The sequence below is a fragment of the Talpa occidentalis genome, unplaced genomic scaffold (assembly GCF_014898055.3).
Source record: "Talpa occidentalis isolate TD23 unplaced genomic scaffold, MPIMG_talOcc4v2.1, whole genome shotgun sequence".
Taxonomy (NCBI): domain Eukaryota; kingdom Metazoa; phylum Chordata; class Mammalia; order Eulipotyphla; family Talpidae; genus Talpa; species Talpa occidentalis.
In genome coordinates, this window is record NW_026555331.1 from 122,205,583 (window position 1) to 122,227,330 (window position 21,748).

The following is a 21,748-nucleotide window of genomic DNA, read 5'->3' on the forward strand; positions in this document are numbered from 1 at the left end:
TTTTTGAGCATTTCCAGGCCCTCAAAATAACCTATTAAATCATACCCAATCACACATAAAACCTAAAATAGCAGTAAAATATAAAAGCAGGAATGATATGACAGATCTATAGCCCATACAAAGCATAGATCTTCCTCAACTTACAATGAGGCTATGTCCTGATAAACCCATTTTAAATTGAAAATTTCTTCAGCTGAAAATGCTGACTGGGAGCTGTGGCTTATTACTGCTGCCCAGCATTAAAAGATAGTATCTCACCGTAGTTTATGCTGAATGAATATTGCTTTCACATCATCGTAAAGTTGAAAAATCATGAAATCAAACCATCATCAGGGACTGCCTGGAGTTCCCCTGAAGGACCTTGTCAGCCATGCCACTCTCGTTGTTCAGGTGCCCGCTGCTTTTAGAACAGCTGCTACAAAACAGATGCTGATGGGTTATTTTTGTCTTTCGATTTTTGTTATCGCAGTGGAAATCCTCTTTGGAATTCTTCTGATTAACGAAACAGGTACCAATATAAGTGTTTCATAAAAGCAAAGTGGCCTCACTTAAACTTTTGAAAAGTGAGGATGCTTGTATTTACCTGTTCCCTTCCCTGCCCTTCTAGATTTCACAGGCCTAGAGAACTCACTGACTTACAAAAATAAATAGGTAGGTGTTTGCCAGAGGATTTTCTCCAGATACTTCTTTTTGGACTAGTGTCCAAAATGGAGGGCCCTGAATAAAACCTTTCATTTTTTTTTTTTCCTTCAGTTTTCCCTCCATCTTGCTGCCCTGACAAGTATTCTCAAGTACCCAAGGGTCCAGATCTGCCCGGGTAGGCCTATAGTACTTGCCACACTGCCCAGAGATGTTCATCTACCATGGAGCAGGGCCATGGTGCTCTCAAGCTGTTGCCCTGAGCCACTGTTTCTGCTGCCTCTTGCTGCTTTCACGTGTCTGTCTAGGTTTGTGGGTGATTTCACATGCCAACTTTGTCATAGAGTCCCTTACTTGAAAATGGGCCCCATGACTCTTAGATCAGTCAATTTCCCTATGGTTCTCTCACTGCGGAAACACTGGTCTGGCTGACACAGTCATCTGCTTTCACATTCCCCTTCCTAGACCTTTACCTAGGAAACCACCAGGGCTTAAGGCTCTTCTTATCTCTCCGAACAAAGCCCACAAAGCATTCATTTACCCTGCCCCTTTTACCCACATCAAGTTGGATGGCCCATTGGCAAGTGCTGAGAGCCTACAAGGGAGATCCTGAGCTTGAAATACCAGTTGGAGTAACCAGCCCAGGCACAAAGCCAAGCACACCCAGAAACTCCTTTCATTCCTGATGACCAAACCCACCCCACCCCACTCACCTGCTCAGTGACGGAGAGTGGGACTTCTTGTTACAGCAGCAAACAACAAACAAAAGAAACAAAAGAAACCCAGATTTGACTCCTAGTTCTCTAAGTTCTTCCACTGAGTCCCTCTTCCTACAAAAACCATTTTCAGTTACTTTTCTTTCCATGATTTGGGGGTGTTAGAGGAGACCACCATTCAATTGAAAAGGACACACATGCTATTTTTGTATGTGGTTGTTCTGTGTAATCTGATAAGGGGACAGAGGGGCTGCCAGTGCAGTGATTTAGAACCCAGACCCGGGACCCAAAGGGCTGGATTTGAGTCCTGACTCTATTGCTTCCTGGGTTGTGACCTTAGACAAGTTACTGTACTTTTCTGTGCCTTTGTTTCCCCATCTAGTAAAATAGGGGATATTAGTGTAACCATCTCAGTGCCCTTGTGAGGATTAAATGAGTTAATACATAGTGAATTCACAGAATATTGTCAGGCACATAGAAAGCGCTATATTCATGCTTGCTTTTATCATCATAGGTCATTATGTAATTTATCACTTCTAATGAATACTGAGGTCCTTCCAAAAAAGATTCAAAGAACTGAAAAATGACAGTAACTGAAAAATTTATTAATGAGGGTGTTTTTAAGGAGTAATAGTTTTTAATCAAAGGGGAAAAAAGCTTCTTTTTGTTTGTTTTTCGTGATAGTGATGTGATGGAAGCATCCTAACCCAGAAACTGGGAGACATTGATAACAGTAATAGGAATGATGTAGCCTGCAGTAACTGTGAAATTTAAGAATATTGTTTTGAGCAGCTATGATGCGCCAGGACGATACCTCACACAGATGATCTCTTTGATTCTCACAGTCAGCTCTGCAATGGCAAAGCACTGTTATTCACACATTGCAAATGAGGAGGCTGGGTCAAGAGTTTGACTAACCTGCCAGGCACAAAACAGGTGAATGGAGGAGACAGGGTTTAAGGCTGAGGCCAATGCCAAAACCCGTAGGCTTCCTGGTCTGCCCCTACCTACCTTGATTGGTCAAGATGCTTAGCCCCTCCAGGTTCTGTAGAGGAAAGGTGAGAACTGGTGTCTTGTAGCTCGTCACATTTGGATGAGGAAGGCTAGACCTAGGATCAAACCATTTAAGACTGTGGAATTCATTTCAATTTTTGATGTGCAATGGAGGCTAGAAACAATGAGCCTGACCTTAATTCAAACACTAAGTCATTATGTTTGACAAAGAAATGTAAACAGGGTTTTAATTGATTCATGTACTTAACCATCGGTGGTTCATTTATTACTGTCTTCTCTGTAATAGTCTTCTCTGGGTCTTGGGATGGGTGTTTGGGATGGGGGAGAGAATGGCACAAAGCAAGGGAGTATAGAGTAAATTCAGTAATCCTACAATATTTGGAACACTAGCTATGCATTAGTAATGTTACATATGTCAACCTAAATAAAGGGGTAAACTGAGGCAAGCTCAAATTACCGGAAACTGAATTATTGAGGAAAGACATGTTGCAACAAGGCCCTTGAGGGTTTGGGTCTGGGCTGTATTTATGGGCAATGAGTGCAAAGAGAGGAAGTCCAGCCAGAGTCCAGGCAGTATGTTTATTGGCTTGAGGATGGGGAGAGATTCTTGGCAGATGTTCATTGGTCAGGAGCTAAAGTTCTGTTGTTTGTCAACCAGGAATTTAGGGGAAATCAGTCTCTGTTTTAACTTCCAGTCTCTGATGGCGTAGCATGAGAGATTCTCCATTTCATTTCCTCTGGTTCCATTTTAGTTTGAAGTCCTTTCACACATGTGAAGTGTTTCAGATGCAAAAAAGCAGAAGAGCTTCTCTGGCCCTGAAGAACTAACTGAGACTAGCTGGAGACAGATGTGTGAGAACTGGGGGAGCTAGAGCTAAAGCGGTGAGCGTGCTAGTACAGAGACCCCCCCCCCCAAAAAGAAGAGCTGGAGGGGGCTGGTTTCCATTTCTGCAAGCAGCTTTGTGGCTGCTGCAGTGGGCCCTGGAGCCCTGTACTCCGGTTTGGATCTCGGAAGCCCATAGTTCCAGCACTGGACCAAGAATCACCACAGACAGAACTTCTCCACATCTATGGAGGTGACAGGGTTCACTGGCCAGTCCCCCAGTGCCTGAGGAAATGCAAAAGAAACTCAACTTTTCAACATTTATAGCAGTGCTTCCATTTCTCATTTTAAGTCTATAATATTTCAAGTATATTACACATTATGTAAGGATATGTAGGCTGCTAAGAATCCATCTGTAGGAAAGTGTGTTCTGAGTTCTAAGTCAACAAATATGTGAAATACAACTCTTCTGCTTGCAAATTAGGCTCTTGTTGTCGTGGAATCTAGGAAAGGCCCTTTAAATATTTCAAGGACCTGAACCACTGAAATGTGGGAGAAGACTCCCTAGGTTTTTTGGGTGCAACAGGAGGGGTGCTGGCCTTGAACGTTCTGGTCTTGCCTTGGAGACACCTTATTCATCTCACCTGGCTGAGACCCTGGTGGACCCAGGAGGTCTTAACATGTCATCAGTCAGGAACAGGTGAGCCAGTTACCTTGTGGGTCACATCAGCCACTGTCCTTGGTGCCAGAACCATGTGGTTTCAGGAGATGGGAGCTGACAAATGGAAGACAGAACATCATAATGATAGAAAAAAACTTCAGGGCTAGAATCAGAAGGAAATTACAGGAGATAAAAACACCCACAACAAATTCCCAAAATGACCCTATGATCACAGGTTGATAAAGGAAGAGGAGACTCACCTAATCCTGGTGAAAATAGGGCAACACAACTTGGTGCAGTCGGGCTGAAAATTAAACAGATGTGAGTTTCTTTAATTCAAAGGCTTAATTATTCTGACGTTTTCCATAACTTAATCTGAGCCATCACTTCAGCTTTAATTATGCATAATGAAATGGATTATTTACAATAACTAATATGACAGGAAAAACTGAGAGGTGAGAATTGGTAACTTGGCAACTGTTTATTCATACTTTCTTTCAATCCATGTTTATTGAGTACATACTGTGTTTCAGCCTTTGTCATAGCCCTAAAAGGACAAAAATAGTGTCATGAGAGTAACCTACTACCCGCCATTTTCTTTCACTTAATTCACATACTGCTTGCACTAATACCCCATGGTAGGTATTATTTTCCCTTATTTATACAAGTGGAAGTAGGATTCTGAAAGGTTGGTTAATTTGCCTAAGGTCACACAGTAAAGCCTGTTTCTCGCCATCTACTTCAGACAAAAACCTATAGACTGACATTCTGAATCTTATGTTCTGCGTTATGTAGGAAAGTCAACTTTTCCTAAGAGAAATTTGTTATTTTAAGTAGGAAAGCGCGTGATCAAAAGTGTACTTTGAGGAAGTAAACCTGTAAGATGCAGTGCAAGATGCAGTGATACCATTGAGACAGGCTAGTCCAGGGGCCAGGACCTTAAGCCAGAGTGGTGGTAACAAAACTGGAAAAAGAGATTGGTGGAGGCTAGAAGGGGCTGCACAAAGGTGTGCATGTGCCAGCCCAGGAAGGGAGACAGCCTTGCTGCCCATGGTCGGGGAAGTAGGAGAGGAGGGTCCCAGGTTGGCCAATGACTAGCTTGGATTTGGGGCACGTCCCTCAGCTTCCCTGAGCCATAGTTTCTTTTTGTCCAGAACAAAAAGAAGCTAGGTTCTGACTAGCTTATTGAGTAGTCTCAATTCAGGGTCATAAAAACTGAAATGGGTTTTGTTTTCCCTCCAGTCATTGTTTGCAACTGATCTCTGTTAAATCTCCCTTTCTTGTCCCTTAATATCTTACTTTCTGGTCACTTTCAGTTATCATTGTCCATGATGGCTTTTACAGCTTCCATTTCACACTGTGCTTAACTCTCATGTCTTGACACACTTCTGCCCCCAGACCTTACGTAGGTTAAAGTTGCATTTGTAACCTATGCAACTGGAGCTGCCCCCCTAAGAGTTTGAAGCCTGAATGTGGGGTGTGGTCTGGCTCTGACCAGCTTCCTCTTTGCTGTCTTTTCTCTGGGTGGACAGATGGGGAGCAGGGAGAGCAGAGAGCGCCAGGTGGCTACCTAGCTGACCCTCCTTGCTGTCTCTCTGGACTAGTGGTGCACTCACTATCTTGCCAGCGGTGACCTCCATGTAGCCAAATGTTGGTTCATTTATGGGGCACACCTGTATTCACAGGGAGGAGCTGGTTTCATACCCTGCTCCCCAGTCTTGGGCTGCTGGGCTCCCCAACCAGAGCAGGCTGCTCTCGCACATGAAGAGCAGCAGAGAGGGTCCAAGTGTGGTTTCCTTCTGCTGTGCGTGCCCACTGCTGTTCTTATTATACCACGTCCAGGGGTCAGGCTGCTCCACCACCACCTTCCTTCTGCCCAATAGTTGCTCCTGAGTGGAGGCGGGCCTCCAGGCTCCAGCCCTGTCTCACTGGGCAGGCCTGTGCTCTCACACAGGACTGCATGGGGTCTGAAAACCCCATGTAGGGCAGCACCTGGGCCTGAAGGATAGACCTCATGTCTCCCTGGTGGGTAGAAGCCTCACAACTCCAGTAATCTTCCTCCACAGGCTTCTTTGAGGGAGGGTGGGGCAGAGGTGATGGATGCTGTCCTAGGGCAGTGTCTTTCACAGGGGTCTGCCTGGAGGAGGGGTCTGGTCTCAGCTCTTGGCTTCAGTTAGGATACAACTCCGAGTCTGACTCATCAAGTCAGAGCGTGTTCTTGCTGTCTGAGAAGCAGGTAATCAAAAAACAAACAGCCCTATGGTGTTTAGAGTCTCCCTTAGTTACCACAAAGCATCTGTTTGATTTCTTGCATGGCAACAAGACCAGGAGGGGAAGATGAGTGGCATCTGGAACAAACTTTGGGTGTAAGGAGGGATTCTCACCCAGACAGAGACAAATATGCAGTTAGCAGTTATTTTCCTGGTTCTCCTGGGGACTGCATCAGGTAAGAATTCCACTTTGCCACCTTGCTTGGCTTACTCAGTTAATATAATATCATTGTATGATAAATTCCTGAAAGAGTAAATTGCCTCTGGCAGACCTTGTTCAACTATGGGCTTATCTGCGCTGATGAATGAGCTGATGTGGCAACAGGGAGCCCTGGGAAGCAGGAGAGGGGTTCCTTGGAGAAAAGGGCTCCCTAGAGAAACTGCAGTCTGTTTTATGTTGGCACAGGCTTCTTTTTCTGTCTTGTGTTAACTGATCTGAGCTGGGAGTCCTTCTGAGATCTAAGGTTAGGAAGTAATTCTCATAGAGTTTTTTGTCTAGAATGAGTCCATCTTTGTGGGGATTCTGGCCTTTTTCTGGAACCTTTTGGGGGCAACTTGAGGTTGACAAATCATACTGTGGGAAAACTGAAGTTCTGAGGGGCTTTTGTCTTAGCAAAAAAATGTCTTCTGATAGAAGAGCCAACAAAGTGATTTTTACACCCCTTCTCCTTGTTCAAGAGCTTTGAGAATCTTGGATGATCTCTTTAATGTTTTCAAATTGGATTATTGAAATTGAGCTTTGTAAATGAAATCTCATGTTGGAAAAGGTAGTATTATGCATAGCATATTGAATTCAATCATGTTATATTTGCAGATTAATTTAGAGATAATTTACATCTTTCATGAGTTACATGATAAAACACTTAGGACTATCTGATACATAGATAATGCTTACTAAATGTTAGTGATTATGATGATATGGAGTCTTCCTATGCAGAATAGTTTTCTTCCACTTGTCCAGATCTTCATTTGTTTTCCTCAGGAGTGTTTTAAGGTTTCCTTACCAGAGATCTTGAACATTCTGATTATGTTTATTTCTAGCTGTTTCTTTTACTTTTTATTTATTTGCATTAATAAGTGGGATCTTTTGTTTCCTTATATCTTTTCATTGTTGTATATTTATGGAGTCTATGAATAAATTATCTTATTGTTTGTAATGCTTTTTTCAGTTGAATCAATGCATTTTCCAGATTTGACAATAATAAACATTTATACATATCTCCTATTACTCATCAAATTACTGGAATTCCACCTTCAGACCAATGTTAAATAATGACAAGTAGACAGTCTTGTTTTTTCCCCATTAAACATGATGCTAATTTTTCATGTGAAATAAGAATGTTTTATATGCTAAGGAGATAACTTTTGCTCTTTAGCGTATTTTTCAATCAAAATGGATTTTTAAATTGAATAATTTTTTAAGATCTATGCAAACGACCATTTTATTTTCTCCTTGTCTGTTAATAACATAAATAAATAATTGGTTTTCCTAATATTGATCTCTTTGATCTTGGGCTTTTAGACTCACCAGAGGGCAAGAAAAACTGAATATGAAGCTGGGCCTTGGGCAACTCAGATTCACTTGAATTAACATTTGAGATTTCCCCAGAAACATGGGCTTTAGAGCACATAATTATTCGAGTTAAAAGGTGACTTTTTTTATTGTCAGTGGGGGAAGAGTAAAGTTCAGAAGAACCCAAGGTCTCATACTGAGCACTGTCATTTGGGACTTTATTATCAGATGTATGAAAAGAATAGATCACAAATGTTTGTGAGACATACTTGAGATTTCTCTTTATTTTTTTTTTAGATTGATTTATTTGTGCATACAAATTAAAACCTCATTCCAATCCCTCCCTCACCAGAAGACCATGCTCAGTACCATGCTTTTGCTTCACCAGGTCAAGTCCCATTTTGTGATACAGACTTTATCTCTCTTGCCTTCTTTTGTCAGTATAAGACCCTGATCTTTACCCTCGTTTTGAACAGCAGATTTGCAGAGGATTGGGGTAAGGAGGCAGCCACATGCTCCACTATCCTCTTTCCTCTCATTTAGTCTAACTCCTGTTAAAAAAGGAGGTAACAGGCCTAAAATGGAGTCAGCTAAGCTAAGTTCCACATCACCAATCTGGGACTTACTACCTAACCTAGCTGCAGTTTCAGTCTCCCCAATAATATAATCTTAATCCAGTCAATCTGGAATTTCCTGGTCAGCACTAGTGAGCTAATTTGTGTCAGAGACTTCTTCCATATTCCCAAATGAAGGTGACCTTGCCTGAAATGGTTTGTTCATTCCTGATATCCAATCTAACACTCTTCCAACTGAGCTATTTCAGCCCCAATGGCATTCCTGATCTCATCCCATTTCTGTCTGTAAAAACCTTTCATTTTGTCATGTTCTTTGGTGCTCCTTTCTATCTACTAGTTGGAATGTTGACCTACTCATGAATCACTTTAAAATTTACCCAGTTGGATTTTGTTTTTCTTCACCACCACTCTATATCTCACCTCTCCCATGCAACCTTCCCAGATTGCCCTAGCTCTTGGGGGGTGCTTTTCCTGCCACACCCTAGAGCTCTTCCTGCACATGGAATGCATGCCATGGGTTTAATGCAATACCTAAAATAGAATAAATATTCAACAAAAGGGAACATGAATCATCATACTTTAGTTCACCTGTGTATCTGTCCTTTGTCCTCATCTAGAATGTCTGCCCTGCAATGATGAGTTTCATATCTCTTATTGCTCTGTTCTTCCTAAGTGCTACATCCACACAGAGTATCCCAAAAATATCTGTTGATTTTTGTTGACCATTATCCCTTTTGGAGTCTGGTGTTGTTACTTTTTCACATTACTGATTCCCTCTCAAATGCAGAAATTTAAATCTTCTGCCTATTTTATGTTGCTACTTAAATTTGCTTCTGTCCTTTCCACTTCCTATTAAGGTGAGGGAAAGGTAACAGTTTCTCTTTGGGATGCTATAGTGTCCCATTCCAGTGATGGCTTACAAAGGAAGGCCCCCCCAAGAACATAAGCTAGACAAAACTCCCAACTATAACAAAGGAGAAAAGTCTTCTGGCTCCCTCAGTACTGAAGGACTATGTGTCATTTCTAGAAGATGGAAGACTTAGCAAAGGCCCCTTGGTATATCAGCTCCACTGCACACTAAGGCTGTCTACATTTCATGCCCTGAGGGAAAGGAAGATATCCCCTCACACTTGCCGAACCCCATCATCGCTTTGGTATCAGAGGTCCAGGGCAGCCAGCTTTCTCCCCAGTAACTGTGGCTCTGGAGGCCTTAATTATGCTAACACAGACTCCCAGGAGGAGGTCTTGTGGGTCCATTTCTGGCAAGGCAGTAATTTTGCTCATTTTGAAACAAGCAAGCGCATCATCCATCCAGATCGCAACCACAAGCAAGATGTTTCATTGGGCTCATTGACTGATAATAAATCTTTTCCGTGCTTTTTCAAAGTGTACGCTTCAAGCAATTCTAATTTGATTCTTAATTAAGATGCATGTGTAAGTCAAATTCCATTAACACCTCCCTCTTGCTCTCCAGCGCTCAGACCACCAGTGAAAGTTTGGAGAGACCAGCCTTGGAAGGCAAGCTCATGGTGCCTTAGAAGGAGCTAGCCCCTGGCTCCTCACCTTTCCTCTGTCACTGCTAGCTGTGTGCCCTTAAACTTATCTGTATAAGGAACGGGTTGAACATTTTGTGAATTGTGTATCTTATTAAGTGCTCTATTTTTAGGGTATGGACTCTAGCCATAATTATTACTATTGTTGCTATTGCTCTTACTATTATTACTGCTGCTGGAACTTTTTTTTTAAGAGTCAGGGAGCTGAAGGAAAAAAGTATTAAACTAAGAGCTGGGAGATGCCAGCTGGATTATATCTTTTGTTCCCAGAGTGTCTACCACTGTTTTTAGGATTCAGGTGCAAGACCCTGCCACACATTACTTTATCCGGGGAGGAGAGACCGTTAGATAAAGAACAGACCATCCTCAGCAGCAATGTCAGCACAGTCTGGTTTCATCCATCCATGGGATAGGCAGTTCCCATCACAAATTGCTGAGGCACACTGGATATATCTACCTCTTCCAGAATACCTCCTGCATTGCCATTCAAAATATGGCCGTTCAAGGAGGACTGTGAAAAGCTCTATAAACAGCAAGAGGTGGCATGGAGCTATGCAAAGATCCCTGTCCTCAGAGTCAGATGCCTTGGATTGGAAGACTGGTACCTTTATAAAATTAATCTTCAAACCCAGTGCTTATCAAAGTTACAATGAACATGCAACAAAACCACTGGACACACTCCAGCAACAAAACCAGGAGCTGTGAGCTGGGGCTATTTGGGGAACATGGCTTCTCTAGCTTTTCCAGTTCCCCCGCAAAACCACACCATGGTTGTTGGCGCTGGTGATCTATACATTCAGAGTGAGGCTGTGGAGCGCCCTGGGTGAGACTTAGTAAGCTTCTCCTACCCTAGCTCCCAGCAAGCTCATACTCCAGCACAGCTTCTTATATTGTTCTCAAAACATCTGGGCTAAGTATTCAGTCTCTTATTGCTTCACTTTCACCAAATTGTAGAATAACCACAACACAGCACATGTACACAGTCCCTGCAGAAGGTCTGTGCACTCTGGTAGCTGCTAGACCCAGGTGTGAATGGCAGGGCCCAGCACAGCCACTACCAAGCCTTTCTATCTGGTGTGTGAAATGGCAACAGCCATGCCCACACCATAAGATTGTGTTTAGAGGGAATGAAGTCAGGCAGTAAAGCAGCTAGCACGATGCCCAAGGTGCTTAGTAAATGCAAGTGGCTACTTGTATCAATTTATTCATTTGGGCAGGCACTACCTGAACCTGGTTTACTCCTGAGAAAAACTGAGTGAGGTAGAGACTTGTTTAATTATGGACTTGGCTGGAGGAACACAAGTCACTGGGGTGGGGCAGAGGCAGCAAGAGAATGGTGATGGTATTGGGGGTCATTCCAGATAAATCCCTCTCCTTTTCTTTTGCTTTGACTTTCCTTGTTCAGCTGAAGAGTGAAGAAACACTCTGGTAAACAGCTTAGGGGACCCTGTGACTTTCAGTTGTGGGAAAAGAGGACATAGGGAATTATGCCTAAAAAATCCAACCCACCAAAGCAATTGATTAATTTGCTCATTTTGAAAATCTATTTGGGAGAACTTGTTGCCTCTAAATACTCCAAGCATACGATTTTGCTCCTCGTTTTTATCACAAGAATGTTGAAATATTAAAGTCACTTTTAATAGATACAAAAAATCCATTCGTATTCATATCATCCTAAACCTCAGCTTTTTTGAGATTTCTGAGACCTTGCATAGTCCTTGTACATAAAACTGGATAATTCTGAGAGCAAAAGTAATGTATGCATAATGTATTTTAGTTTGTATATGAAGTAAGATGACTTTAGATTAGCGAATGCTTATATCAATGTACATGCTTACATTTCATATTTTCCAACATTTCCATTTACTCTTCTGCAGTCCCTCCCCGTTTTTTTAAATTTTTCTTTTTTCCCTCACCACTATCCTTTATACCCCTTTGACTTGTCCTCCATCCCCCCTCCCTCCTTAATCTCAGAAGCCTCACTGCTTATTAGTATGAGCTAGTTTTTATAAGTATTTTGCTTTGTTGAAGTGTTCACTATGTAAATGTCCAACATTTGTTTTTGTCATTCTGATTTGCTTTACTACACAGAATTCACCGAAACACCTTCTGTTTTGCTATAAATGGCAACATTTCATCTTTCCATGTGGTTGAATAATATTCCATTGTGTGGATAAACCTTAACTTCTTAGTCCACTCCTCTATCAGTGGGCAGTAAGGTTGTTTCCATGCCCTACTTACTGTCAATAATGCTTGTAGTTACATCACTTGTAGTTACATTCCTTGGCTTGTAGTTATATCACTACAATTCCTCCCTCTAACATAACATGGCGTCTTCATCTGTATGTGTCTCTGTGATCTGTCCTTTTTAAGGAGAGTAGCCATTGGACTTAGGGCCCCTGGATCTAGTATGAAGTTCTCTTAGGTAATTACAATACACCTGCAAAGGCTCTATTTAAAATAAACTATATACTAAGGTTCCAAGTGGGCATGAATATTGGGAAACACACTGTTCAATGTCCTCCAGGAACCATCATTCTAAAACCATGAAAGGATGTGACTGGTTGCTCATGTTTGTACTGACAAAGTTTTGTAGATTATCCCAAGGCTTTAATGGAAGAAACATATTTTTCTTAAATTATAAATGCCCTGTCTATCTGTAATGCAGCCCAAGGCAGTGCATGTGACTTCACTGAGTCATTTTCTTCTCTATTAAGTGGGAGTTAACCTAACAACCAAAGTGTACTGATTGACCCTCCTCTGTATGCCCGTAGCAGCCATGAAAACAAATAATTGTCTTTGAGATTACTTAAGCATGTGGGGGGAAATCTACCCTGCTTTTGGAGCTCCAGCCACGTGTATGCCATTCTCAGATAACCTCATGAGCCTCACACTGACACAGAGAGGAAGGAAAATAAACTTTTAAACTACTGGGCCCTTGTAAGAGAGAAGATGCTCTGGACAGACCAGTGCCTTTAAGTGGATGTCTGTCACCTAAGGTGTCATGTTTCTTTCCCTGACTTTTCACAAAGAATGAGTGGAAAGAGAAGGGAAGAAGGACAAGAGAAAAGAAGCAGCTTTATTTACAGAATGGCAGAAAGGGATCTCGTGGCTGTTTGGTAGTGGTGGTTTTCCTGGCACTCAGGAGATCTCCCATTCCCATTTCCAGTTCTTGGGAAGAGTATTCATTCTTGGAGAGTGACCAGGTCTCGTCATTGCCTTGAGCCATGAGTGGAAGCCACAGACCAAGCTGTTCAGTCCCTGTTCGTAGCACAAGGCTCTGTGTTCATGTCATTTTGCATCCTCTCTACATCCACAGGGGGAGAGGCGCTACACCTAATCGACTTACCTGCTACAAGCAATGTGGCAGAGAATTCGCCACCAGAGACTTCAGTGCACAAGTTTTCTGTGAACTTGTCCATATCCCTGTCACCTGTGATCCCAGGATTTCCCATGATAATCAATTCAAGTCCCCTGACTGAAGGCTTCAGGGTGAACTGGCTATCAGGCACCGACTTTGAGGTAAGCACCATCTTACTCCCCATAGGAGTTGTCTGTACGGAGGCCCCTGTAGATGGGGGTACATGGTATTTGAGATCGGTGATGATTTCCTCTTTCTGTGGTTTACTCTCCCCTTTTGTAAGCTTCAGAAGTCCTGTTTTGGGCTTCCTAGAACCCTTTGTGCCAGACACTCCTAGAGCCTTTGCACCCTTATTTCTTGCTACTTCAGACCCAGTCACTCACACTCAAGAGCCATGTTTTCCTGGCTGTCCTATGAATACTTTCCAAAGTTGTCACTTCCCCTTGGATAGAACAAACCTGTCCATGGTATATTTTCCTCTCGTGAACTCAGAGGCCTTCTAAGGACATCTTCAGGGTCCAGGCACCTGGACTACTTACACCGCTGCCCCTTCCTCAGCTGGCATAGGAACCTCTTGCTGCTGATCCTACCTGCTTTTGCCCTAGAGTTCTGGTAGAGCCCAGAGGGCTCAGCCTGCAGGGGCTAGCTCGGTTGCTCCCCTGACGTATATACTAGGTGTTCTTAAACACAGCTGATTGTAAGAGTTACTAGTGAAGTTTTTAAAAATTGTGCATATCTGGGCCCCAGAGCACACACATCAACCACTCTTCACTTTAGCATCCAATGTGTAGCTGCTGGCTCTGTGACTTCAAAGCCCTGCCTACCGGCTTTCTTGACATCTGGTTCATCTTTAACAGCTGCTGTCCTTCCTATAAACTTTGGTGATTGCTTGCACTTACAGTGCGCATCGTGAACCCTGGAAACTGTTTTACATCTATTTACTCTCAATCCTCAAAATGGTCCAATGATTTAATTTGTATTATTTTTTTAAAAGATTTATTTATTTATGCATACAAGAGCTGGGGCACAGGCCAGAGGTGCAGGGGGTGAGAGGATCCACCAGAGACAGAGTGGGGAACAGAACAGGCAGACTGACTGAAATACACTACTGAGGGGAGCAGCAGGTGAGGCAGGAGAGGTCTGCTGTGCCATGTGGTTCGCTCCCTGGCCGGCCAGGGATCGAACCCATGCTGCAGAGGCTGCGGATTGCTTCATAGTGCGGTGCCCAACCCCTTGTGCCACCAGGGAGGCCCTTAATTTGTATTATTATCTCCTCTCACAGGTGGGGAAAATGAAGCAAAAGTTAGCAGAGAGGGTAAATAACTTGTCCCAGGTTGTACAAGTTATTAAGTAGCTGAACTGAAATTGGACAGCTTGAGCGCTCATTACTTTTTCAGCAGTTTTATTGAGCTATAATTCACATAACATACAATTGACTCATTTAAGGTGTGTGATTCAGTGGGATTACTACATTCACAGACCATCACTACAATCTAATTTTAATAGTTTCATTACTCCAAAATGAAACCCCATAACCACTGATGGTCTTTCCCCTTTCCTCTATCTCCCCTCTCCACTGCTCCCCAACACCCCTAGTTCTTGGCAACCATTAATCTACATTCAGTCTTCATGGATTTGCCTATTCTGGACACTTCATGTGAATGGAATCATTATATGTGATCTTTTGGACGTCTTTTACTTACACATAAAATTACCGGGGTCATGTATGTTGTAGCATGGATTGGTACTTCATTCACTTTTATGGCTGAATAGCATTCCACTCTATGGCTAGACCACATTTTATCTGTCCATTGATTGACAGACACTTGGGTTGTTTTCACTTGAGAGCTCTCGTTTTTTGGTCTTGATGGTCTACTGCTCTAAAGCCTCACCACACTGCTTCCAAAGCATAGGCACATCCTGATCTCTTGATTGTTATCAGCTCTGATATTGTCACTATTTCCAATTTTGTTTTCCAATTTTAGAAATAAGATAACAGTAATAACAAGGTTAATTGATTTGGCTAAGATCACAAAGCTATAAAAGGATGAAATAAGAACTTAACTCAGGTCCTTTGACTGCCAAGCTCAGGCACAGAACGGATCCCTTGAATCCTTCTCTTTGGAGTCTGTTCTTTCCTCATTCTGTGAGATTCAAACCTGATTGTCATTCAAAGAATAATTCCATGCTGTTCCTCTCCTCCAGAAATGGGGGGTTTCTTAGCCCCACAGCTGACCTGGTCTCAAATGCTCGGCTCTTTGTCCAAGACCTGGTGCCCTCCCAGCAATACCCTGTGTCAGTACTAGGAGAGGCCACAAGTTCACATGCCCTGAAATTGCTTTTTAAAATTGGTTGCTTCTCCCCATAAGCTACCCCTGGACCATCCCCTATTACAGAACATCACATGCCATCTCTGTGACAGAACCTGGCTTCTCCTCAGGCAGCCTGGACACTTTGGGTGGCCAGGGTGGCAGTGATATTTTGGTTCTCTGGCTAAAGTCTGCTCACTGAGAAGTTTGTAGGCTTCCTGAGCCTGAGTTCCCAATCATGGCAGAGGCCAGGCCTCCCTGCTTTCAGACATAGTTGTTGAGATTTCAGGGGTGGGCTGGAGGGCAGACAACAAAGAGGATTAATAATAACAATATTGGTCCTCCCTGTAGGTGCACGGGTTAAGTCTCAGCACTGTCAAACTATCCGCAGCAGTGCAGCACAAGTTTGATCCCTGGCCAGGGAGCTAACCCACATGGTGCAGCAGACTTCTCTGTCTTGCCCACTGCTCCTCTCAGCAGTGTATTTTCAGTCAGTCTACCTGTTCTGCTCCCCACTCTGTCTCTGGTGAATCCTCTCACCCTCCCACACATCTGGCCTACACCCCAGCTCTTGTGCATAAATAAATAAATCTTTAAAAAAATAATAATATTGATGATGGTAACAATTCACATTTATGGAACGTTTGCCATGCACCAGGAATTCCCCTGTTTTATGAATTCATTCATTTAATCCACATAACAACTCTTTAAAGTGGTGTGCTAGTATTTTTTGCATGTTAAAGTTGGGGAAGCTGGGCCTCTCTGGTGGCGCAAGGGGTTAAGATGCAACCGATGAAGCTGTCCACAGCCACTGCAGCACTAGTTTCATCCCCAGCTGGGAAGCTACCCACATGGCGCAGCAGACCACTCCTGACTGGCCCGCTTCTCCCCTCAGGGGTGTACTTCAGTCAATCCACCTGTTCTGTTCCCCACTCTGCTGTCTCTGGTGAAACCTCTCACCCCCCACACCTCTGGCCTATACCCCAGTTCTTGTATGCATAAATAAATATTAAAAAAAAAAGGGAAGCTGAGGCATGGAGTGATTGAGCAGCTTGCCCAAGTTTGCATAGCTAATTGATGGCAGACTTGAGATTGAGATCAGGAGGCTAACCCATAGCCCCTAGGACCCCTGTGCACAGCCCACACACTCCTGCCCCTCCCCACCATGCTAGCTTGCTGTTCTAGCAGGTCAGAACCGATCTGTCCACATGTGGCTAATCATCGGTCAGGAGTTTCTTCTGGAGCAGCACCAAGAAGGATTGCTCTGAGAAACCAGAGAGGCCTATTGGCCAAGCTCGGCAGCTGCAAAGACAGGAGGTGGCTAAGATCCTGGAGGCCAGCACCTGCTGCCCTTTCTCTCTCTGCCTGACTCCCTACTTCCTCATCTGTTCCCATGGATGCTGCAAATTTGCTCAACCTTGTCCAGAACAACCTCAAATTTAACATGTCTAAAAACCATACTTAATGTCTTTCACCAAAACTCTGGAACCAAATCGAAGCTCTACCACTCCCAGCTGTGACTGGACTCCCTTCCCCTCTCTGTCTTCATCGCCTTATATGTGAAGTGGGGGCAAGTTTTACCCACCTATGGTGGTTGTGATAATTAAATTATTGCACAAATGGTTTGGCAAGAGCCTGGCATATAAATATTTCATAAATGCTGGTAAGAATAACTAAAACAATTCTTCCATTTGTGTTGATAGCAACCTAATTCCTTTGGGATATGTCGTTTTGGACCCTTTTTCAGCTGATCTATTCATTCCTCCAAGGTGGTAGTTTCCAAGGAGAAGAATGGTCACAAGTAATATTCTGGTAAAGGATCTATTCTAGCTTGGAGTCAGGAGATGGTTCTAGACTTAGCAGGAAACAAGGATATAAATCAGGAGCCAGAGCAGTGATCTTGATTGAAGGACCTGGCTGGTGGATATGCATTCACTAAATAGTTATGACTGCTTAATGACAATGAAAGTCAGCATGTGCTAAGTGCTCGTTCAGTGCCAGACAGTGGTCTAACTATTCCATGGATTAGCTCATTTTATCCTCACAACAACCCTGTAAAGGAGATGTGGTCATTATTCCCATTTTATAGATATGGAAGTTGAGGCATGGAAAAGTTAATAGAAAGGCTGGGCCTTGAAGATGGTCATTTTGACTTCAGAATCTATGCTCTTTTTTTTTTTAAGATTTTTTAATTTATTCATACAAGAACTGGGGTACAGGACAGAGGTGTAGGGGGGGTGAGAAGATTCACCAGAGACAGAGTGGGGAAGAGAACAGGCAGATTGACTGAAACAACTGGTGAGGGGAGCAGCAGGCAAGGCAGTAGAGGTCTGCCACGCCATGTGGGTAGCTCCCTGGGGGGCCAGGGATCAAATTTGTGTTGCAAAGGCTGTGGATAGCTTCATGGGTTGTGTCTTAACCACTTGTGCTATAAGGGAGGCCCAGAATCTATGCTGTTAACCCCTATATCTTACTGCCTCTTACCTATCCTGTAGCAAGCATAGGGACAGGTATGTGGATACCAGGTTGACCTGTTCATGAGTGGAGACCAGGACCTTTTCACTCTCAACCCTCCGCTACATGTTATTCAATCTCTGTGAGCATTCGTTCACAACTGTGGCTGTCTTCTCTACTCTTAACCAATCTAGATCTTGCAAAGTCAAACATAATTCCCACCACCTCCTCCATGAAGCCTTCCTTGACTAAACACAGCTCCCAATAAACTTTTTTTGACCCTGATTTTCCACAGTTTCCTTATCTAACTTTTGTACTAATACTTTGTTTTATAATCCAGTTGTTTAACTAGGGCAAGGATAAGTTACCTGATTATTATCAGTGCAATAAAATAAGGAAAGATAAAGTGATAGTCCTAAAGTCACACAGAAATTCAGCAGTGGAGATGAGATCAGAGCTAAGTGCTCTCTTTTCAGGATACCAAATGGCCTGACCCCAGCCCATTAATAACCAAAATATTTTATTAGCATAATTGGGCATTTATGAGATTTAATCCTTGATGTCTCCAAGGGCTCTTGGCCTTTTGGGAGCTCCATGGGCTAAGTTGGCAGCAAGGATGTGCACACAGTTGTCAAAGGCCACAGGTCAGTCTCTAGTTAGCCTCAGCAGGGCCCTCCCACCAGGGTTCCTGCTGGCAACCATCTAGATTGTGGTGATGTCTGTCTGGCCCTGGTTTGTGGTGTCTCTCATCTCCAAAACTCATAGCACAGAGAACAAATCTTGAACTGTGAAAGAATGTGTGGCAAGGCACTACCAAAAACTGAACAAGCTGTTGTTCATTATTTAGGCAGATGCATCCCTCTTCTCTTGTTTATTCTTGGAGGTGGCCTTGGAAAAATAGGCTTGAGGTGATTAGTCAAGATATGACTTAACGCAATACCAGAAAAGTACAGCATCTTATTCCTAAAGATAAGAAAACTTAACTATATGTAAGGAAAATAAGGGACTTGTCTGGGTGCCGACCCCAAGTAGCAATAGGCTTTTTAATTTTCAGGCTTTCTTTTTCCAGTCAAAGGATGTGTCCTGAATATTTTCCTTTCATATAGAAAGCAGCATCACACGCTGGAGTCCCTTTAGTGAAGCATCCTGGGGCTTTTTTGGAAGAATTAAGGAAAAACAACCAGTTCCTCTAACAGTGAGCGGGAGATGGTTTCCAGGATGCTGCTTACTTCCTTCCTAGTAAAATCCCTTTGCAAAATGTATGCATACAAAGCGGAACTTCTTTCACATTGTTGGAAAAAAATTTTGCATTTGGCTCTAGGTTGTCACGACTGGGAAGGAACAACTAGATTTTGAAACAGGACCAAACATATTTGAGCTGCAGATTTATGTTAAGGACGATGTCGGGGTCACTGACTTGCAGGTCCTCACTGTCCAGGTGACAGATGTGAATGAGCCACCTCAATTTCAAGGCAACTTGGCAAAAGGTAAGATGTGGGGGAGGGGGGTGCAATGCAGCCTGGTCGTGTCATCTGGGAAGACCCCAGGGGAATGAGCAAAACAGAGGAGTAAATAAACAAGCAGCTGTTTCCCTGGAAAAGACAGCTGCTTAATGAGCAGGGAATAAATGAAAGGCCCTCCAGTCCAGGATTCCCAATCATAATACCCAACTATCCATGGTTTCTTTGGAGCCTCTCCCAGTACTGAGGAGGAAACTGAGGCTTGGGCTCACAGTGGACTACTCTGGAGGAACCTGAGTGAATCCCATCAGAGGCTAATCATTGAATTCTGGTCATGACTGACTTTTTCCTTCTCCCTGTGGATGCTGACCCTTGGAGGGCAGAATGTATTGGAGTCTGCTATAGAGTAGGGACAATATAAAGGCTCATGTATGTGATCTCAAGTCCATGGCTTTGAGTACCATTCATACACTGTCATGCATCACATAACAATGGGGTACATTCTAAGCAGTGTGTCATTTGGTGATTCTTTGTTCTGCTGATGTTGTTGATATACCTTTACATTTCTAGAGAGTATAGCCTATTGGGACCACTGTCACATATGCAATCTGTCCATGTTGTCCCCTGAACTCCTGACTATCCAACTGTCTTAACCAACATCTCCACTTGGATGTCTAATGGACGTCAGTGATATTGTGATTTATACTAAGAAATATGTATCTTGGTCTTTATCCCTTAGTGAAGAGAGAGATCAATGTGGCTTTTGTTATGTTAATGAGGCAACTTGTGGAATGCCCCCAATGAGCTAAGAAGGGAGACTGGTCTCCAGCAGAACCACAAAGTGATAAGAGGGTTGGACCCTTTACACCAACCTTTCCTCATTCACAGCCCTCCCCTACCTCCAAGGAGGGAAGAGGGGCTGGAGATTGAATGGCCAATGATGTGATGATTTAATCAATCATGCCTATGTAATGAAGCCTCCATAAAACCCCAAGGAGGAGGTTTGAAGAGCCGGGTTTGGAAGCACGTGCAGACTTGGGGAGAGAGGCACTCTTGGAGAGGCATGGAAGCTCCAATCTTGCCCTATGCATCCCTCCCATCTGCTTGTCGTTGTGTTATATATCCTTTCATAACAAATAAGTAAGCTAGTCCATAAAATGTTTCCCTGAGTTTTATTAGCCACTTGAGCAAGTCAGTTGACCCCACAGAGGGATTTTTAGGAAGCTCAGCTCTCTAGTTGATTGTGCCAACTTGGACTTGCGATTGACATCTGAAGGTGGTAGGAGCACTCTTGTGGGGCTGAGCCCTAAACCTCAGAATCTAGGATCTGATGATATCTCCAGATAGTGTTGAAATTGAGCTGGGGGGCTCCCTGGTGGTGCAAAGGTTGAGGCACAACCTATGAAGCTTCCGCAGTCTCTGCAGCACAAGTTCAATCCCCAGCCTGCCAGAGAGAAATCACATGGGCACAGCAGACATCTCCTGCCTCGCCCGCTGCTCCCCTCAGCAGTGTACTTCGGTCAGTCTGCCTGTTCTGTTTCCTAGTCTATCTCTGGTGAATCCTCTTACCCCCCCGCACCTCTGGCATGCATCCCAGCTCCTGTATGCACAAATAAATAAATCTTAAAAAAAAAAAAAAAAGAAAGAAAGAAAAGAAAAGAAATTAAAAGCATTTTGGATACACTGAGACCCTATTGTAATAAATTAAATGAATGAATGAATAAATAAATAAATAAAGTTGAGTTGGATTGTAGGACACCTGGATGGCAAGGGGGAATTGTTTAGTGGTGTGAGAAAAACCTCATATTTTAGAATTGTGTCAGAATACAACATCTCACACTTCCCTCAAACCAAACTCTTGGCTCCCATTCCATCCTCCTCCCTATCATCCCACCCAAATCTACTTCTATGTCTTTCCCATGTTAGTTAATGACAACTCCATTTTTTCCAATTGAGTCAAAACCTTGGAGTCATCCTTGACTTCTCTCTGTCTGTTATGCCCAACATCAAATCTATTAAGAAGTATCTCCAGCTTCTAAATCCATGCACAATCCGACCCCTCCCTAGTGCTTCCACCACTATCACTGTGGTGTAAGGCACTATTCATATCTCGCCGGGGTTATTGCAATGCCAGCTAGCTGGCCTGCGTGCTCTGCCTTGCCCCCTGCATATAGTAGGCAGAAGGATACTGTTAAATATCAGTTAAATCAAGGCACAGCTCTGCTTAAAACCCTACAAGAACTTCCCATCTCCCTCAAGAGGAGAACAGAGTCTCCTTAAAGCCCCATCAAATCTAGCTAACCCATACTGTCCATACCCACACTGCAAACTCCTCCCACACTCTTCCCCCATTCCATTTGTGCCCATGGTCCTGGCCTCCTCTCTGGCCTACCTGTGAGC

The 21,748-nt window shown here is 43.4% G+C and overlaps 1 protein-coding gene across 1 annotated transcript in view; it reads left to right on the forward strand.

Moving 5' to 3' along the window:
* The window catches only part of CDHR3 (cadherin related family member 3), a 131,687-nt gene that overhangs the window by 65,026 nt on the left and 44,913 nt on the right, over nt 1–21,748 (forward strand). Inside the window, exons 3-5 of the mRNA XM_037511462.2 lie at nt 6,182–6,299; nt 13,084–13,286; nt 19,210–19,375. Coding sequence (XP_037367359.1) covers nt 6,254–6,299; nt 13,084–13,286; nt 19,210–19,375 — 415 coding nt within the window. The 5' untranslated portion in view covers nt 6,182–6,253. The remainder of the gene's footprint in view (nt 1–6,181; nt 6,300–13,083; nt 13,287–19,209; nt 19,376–21,748) is intronic.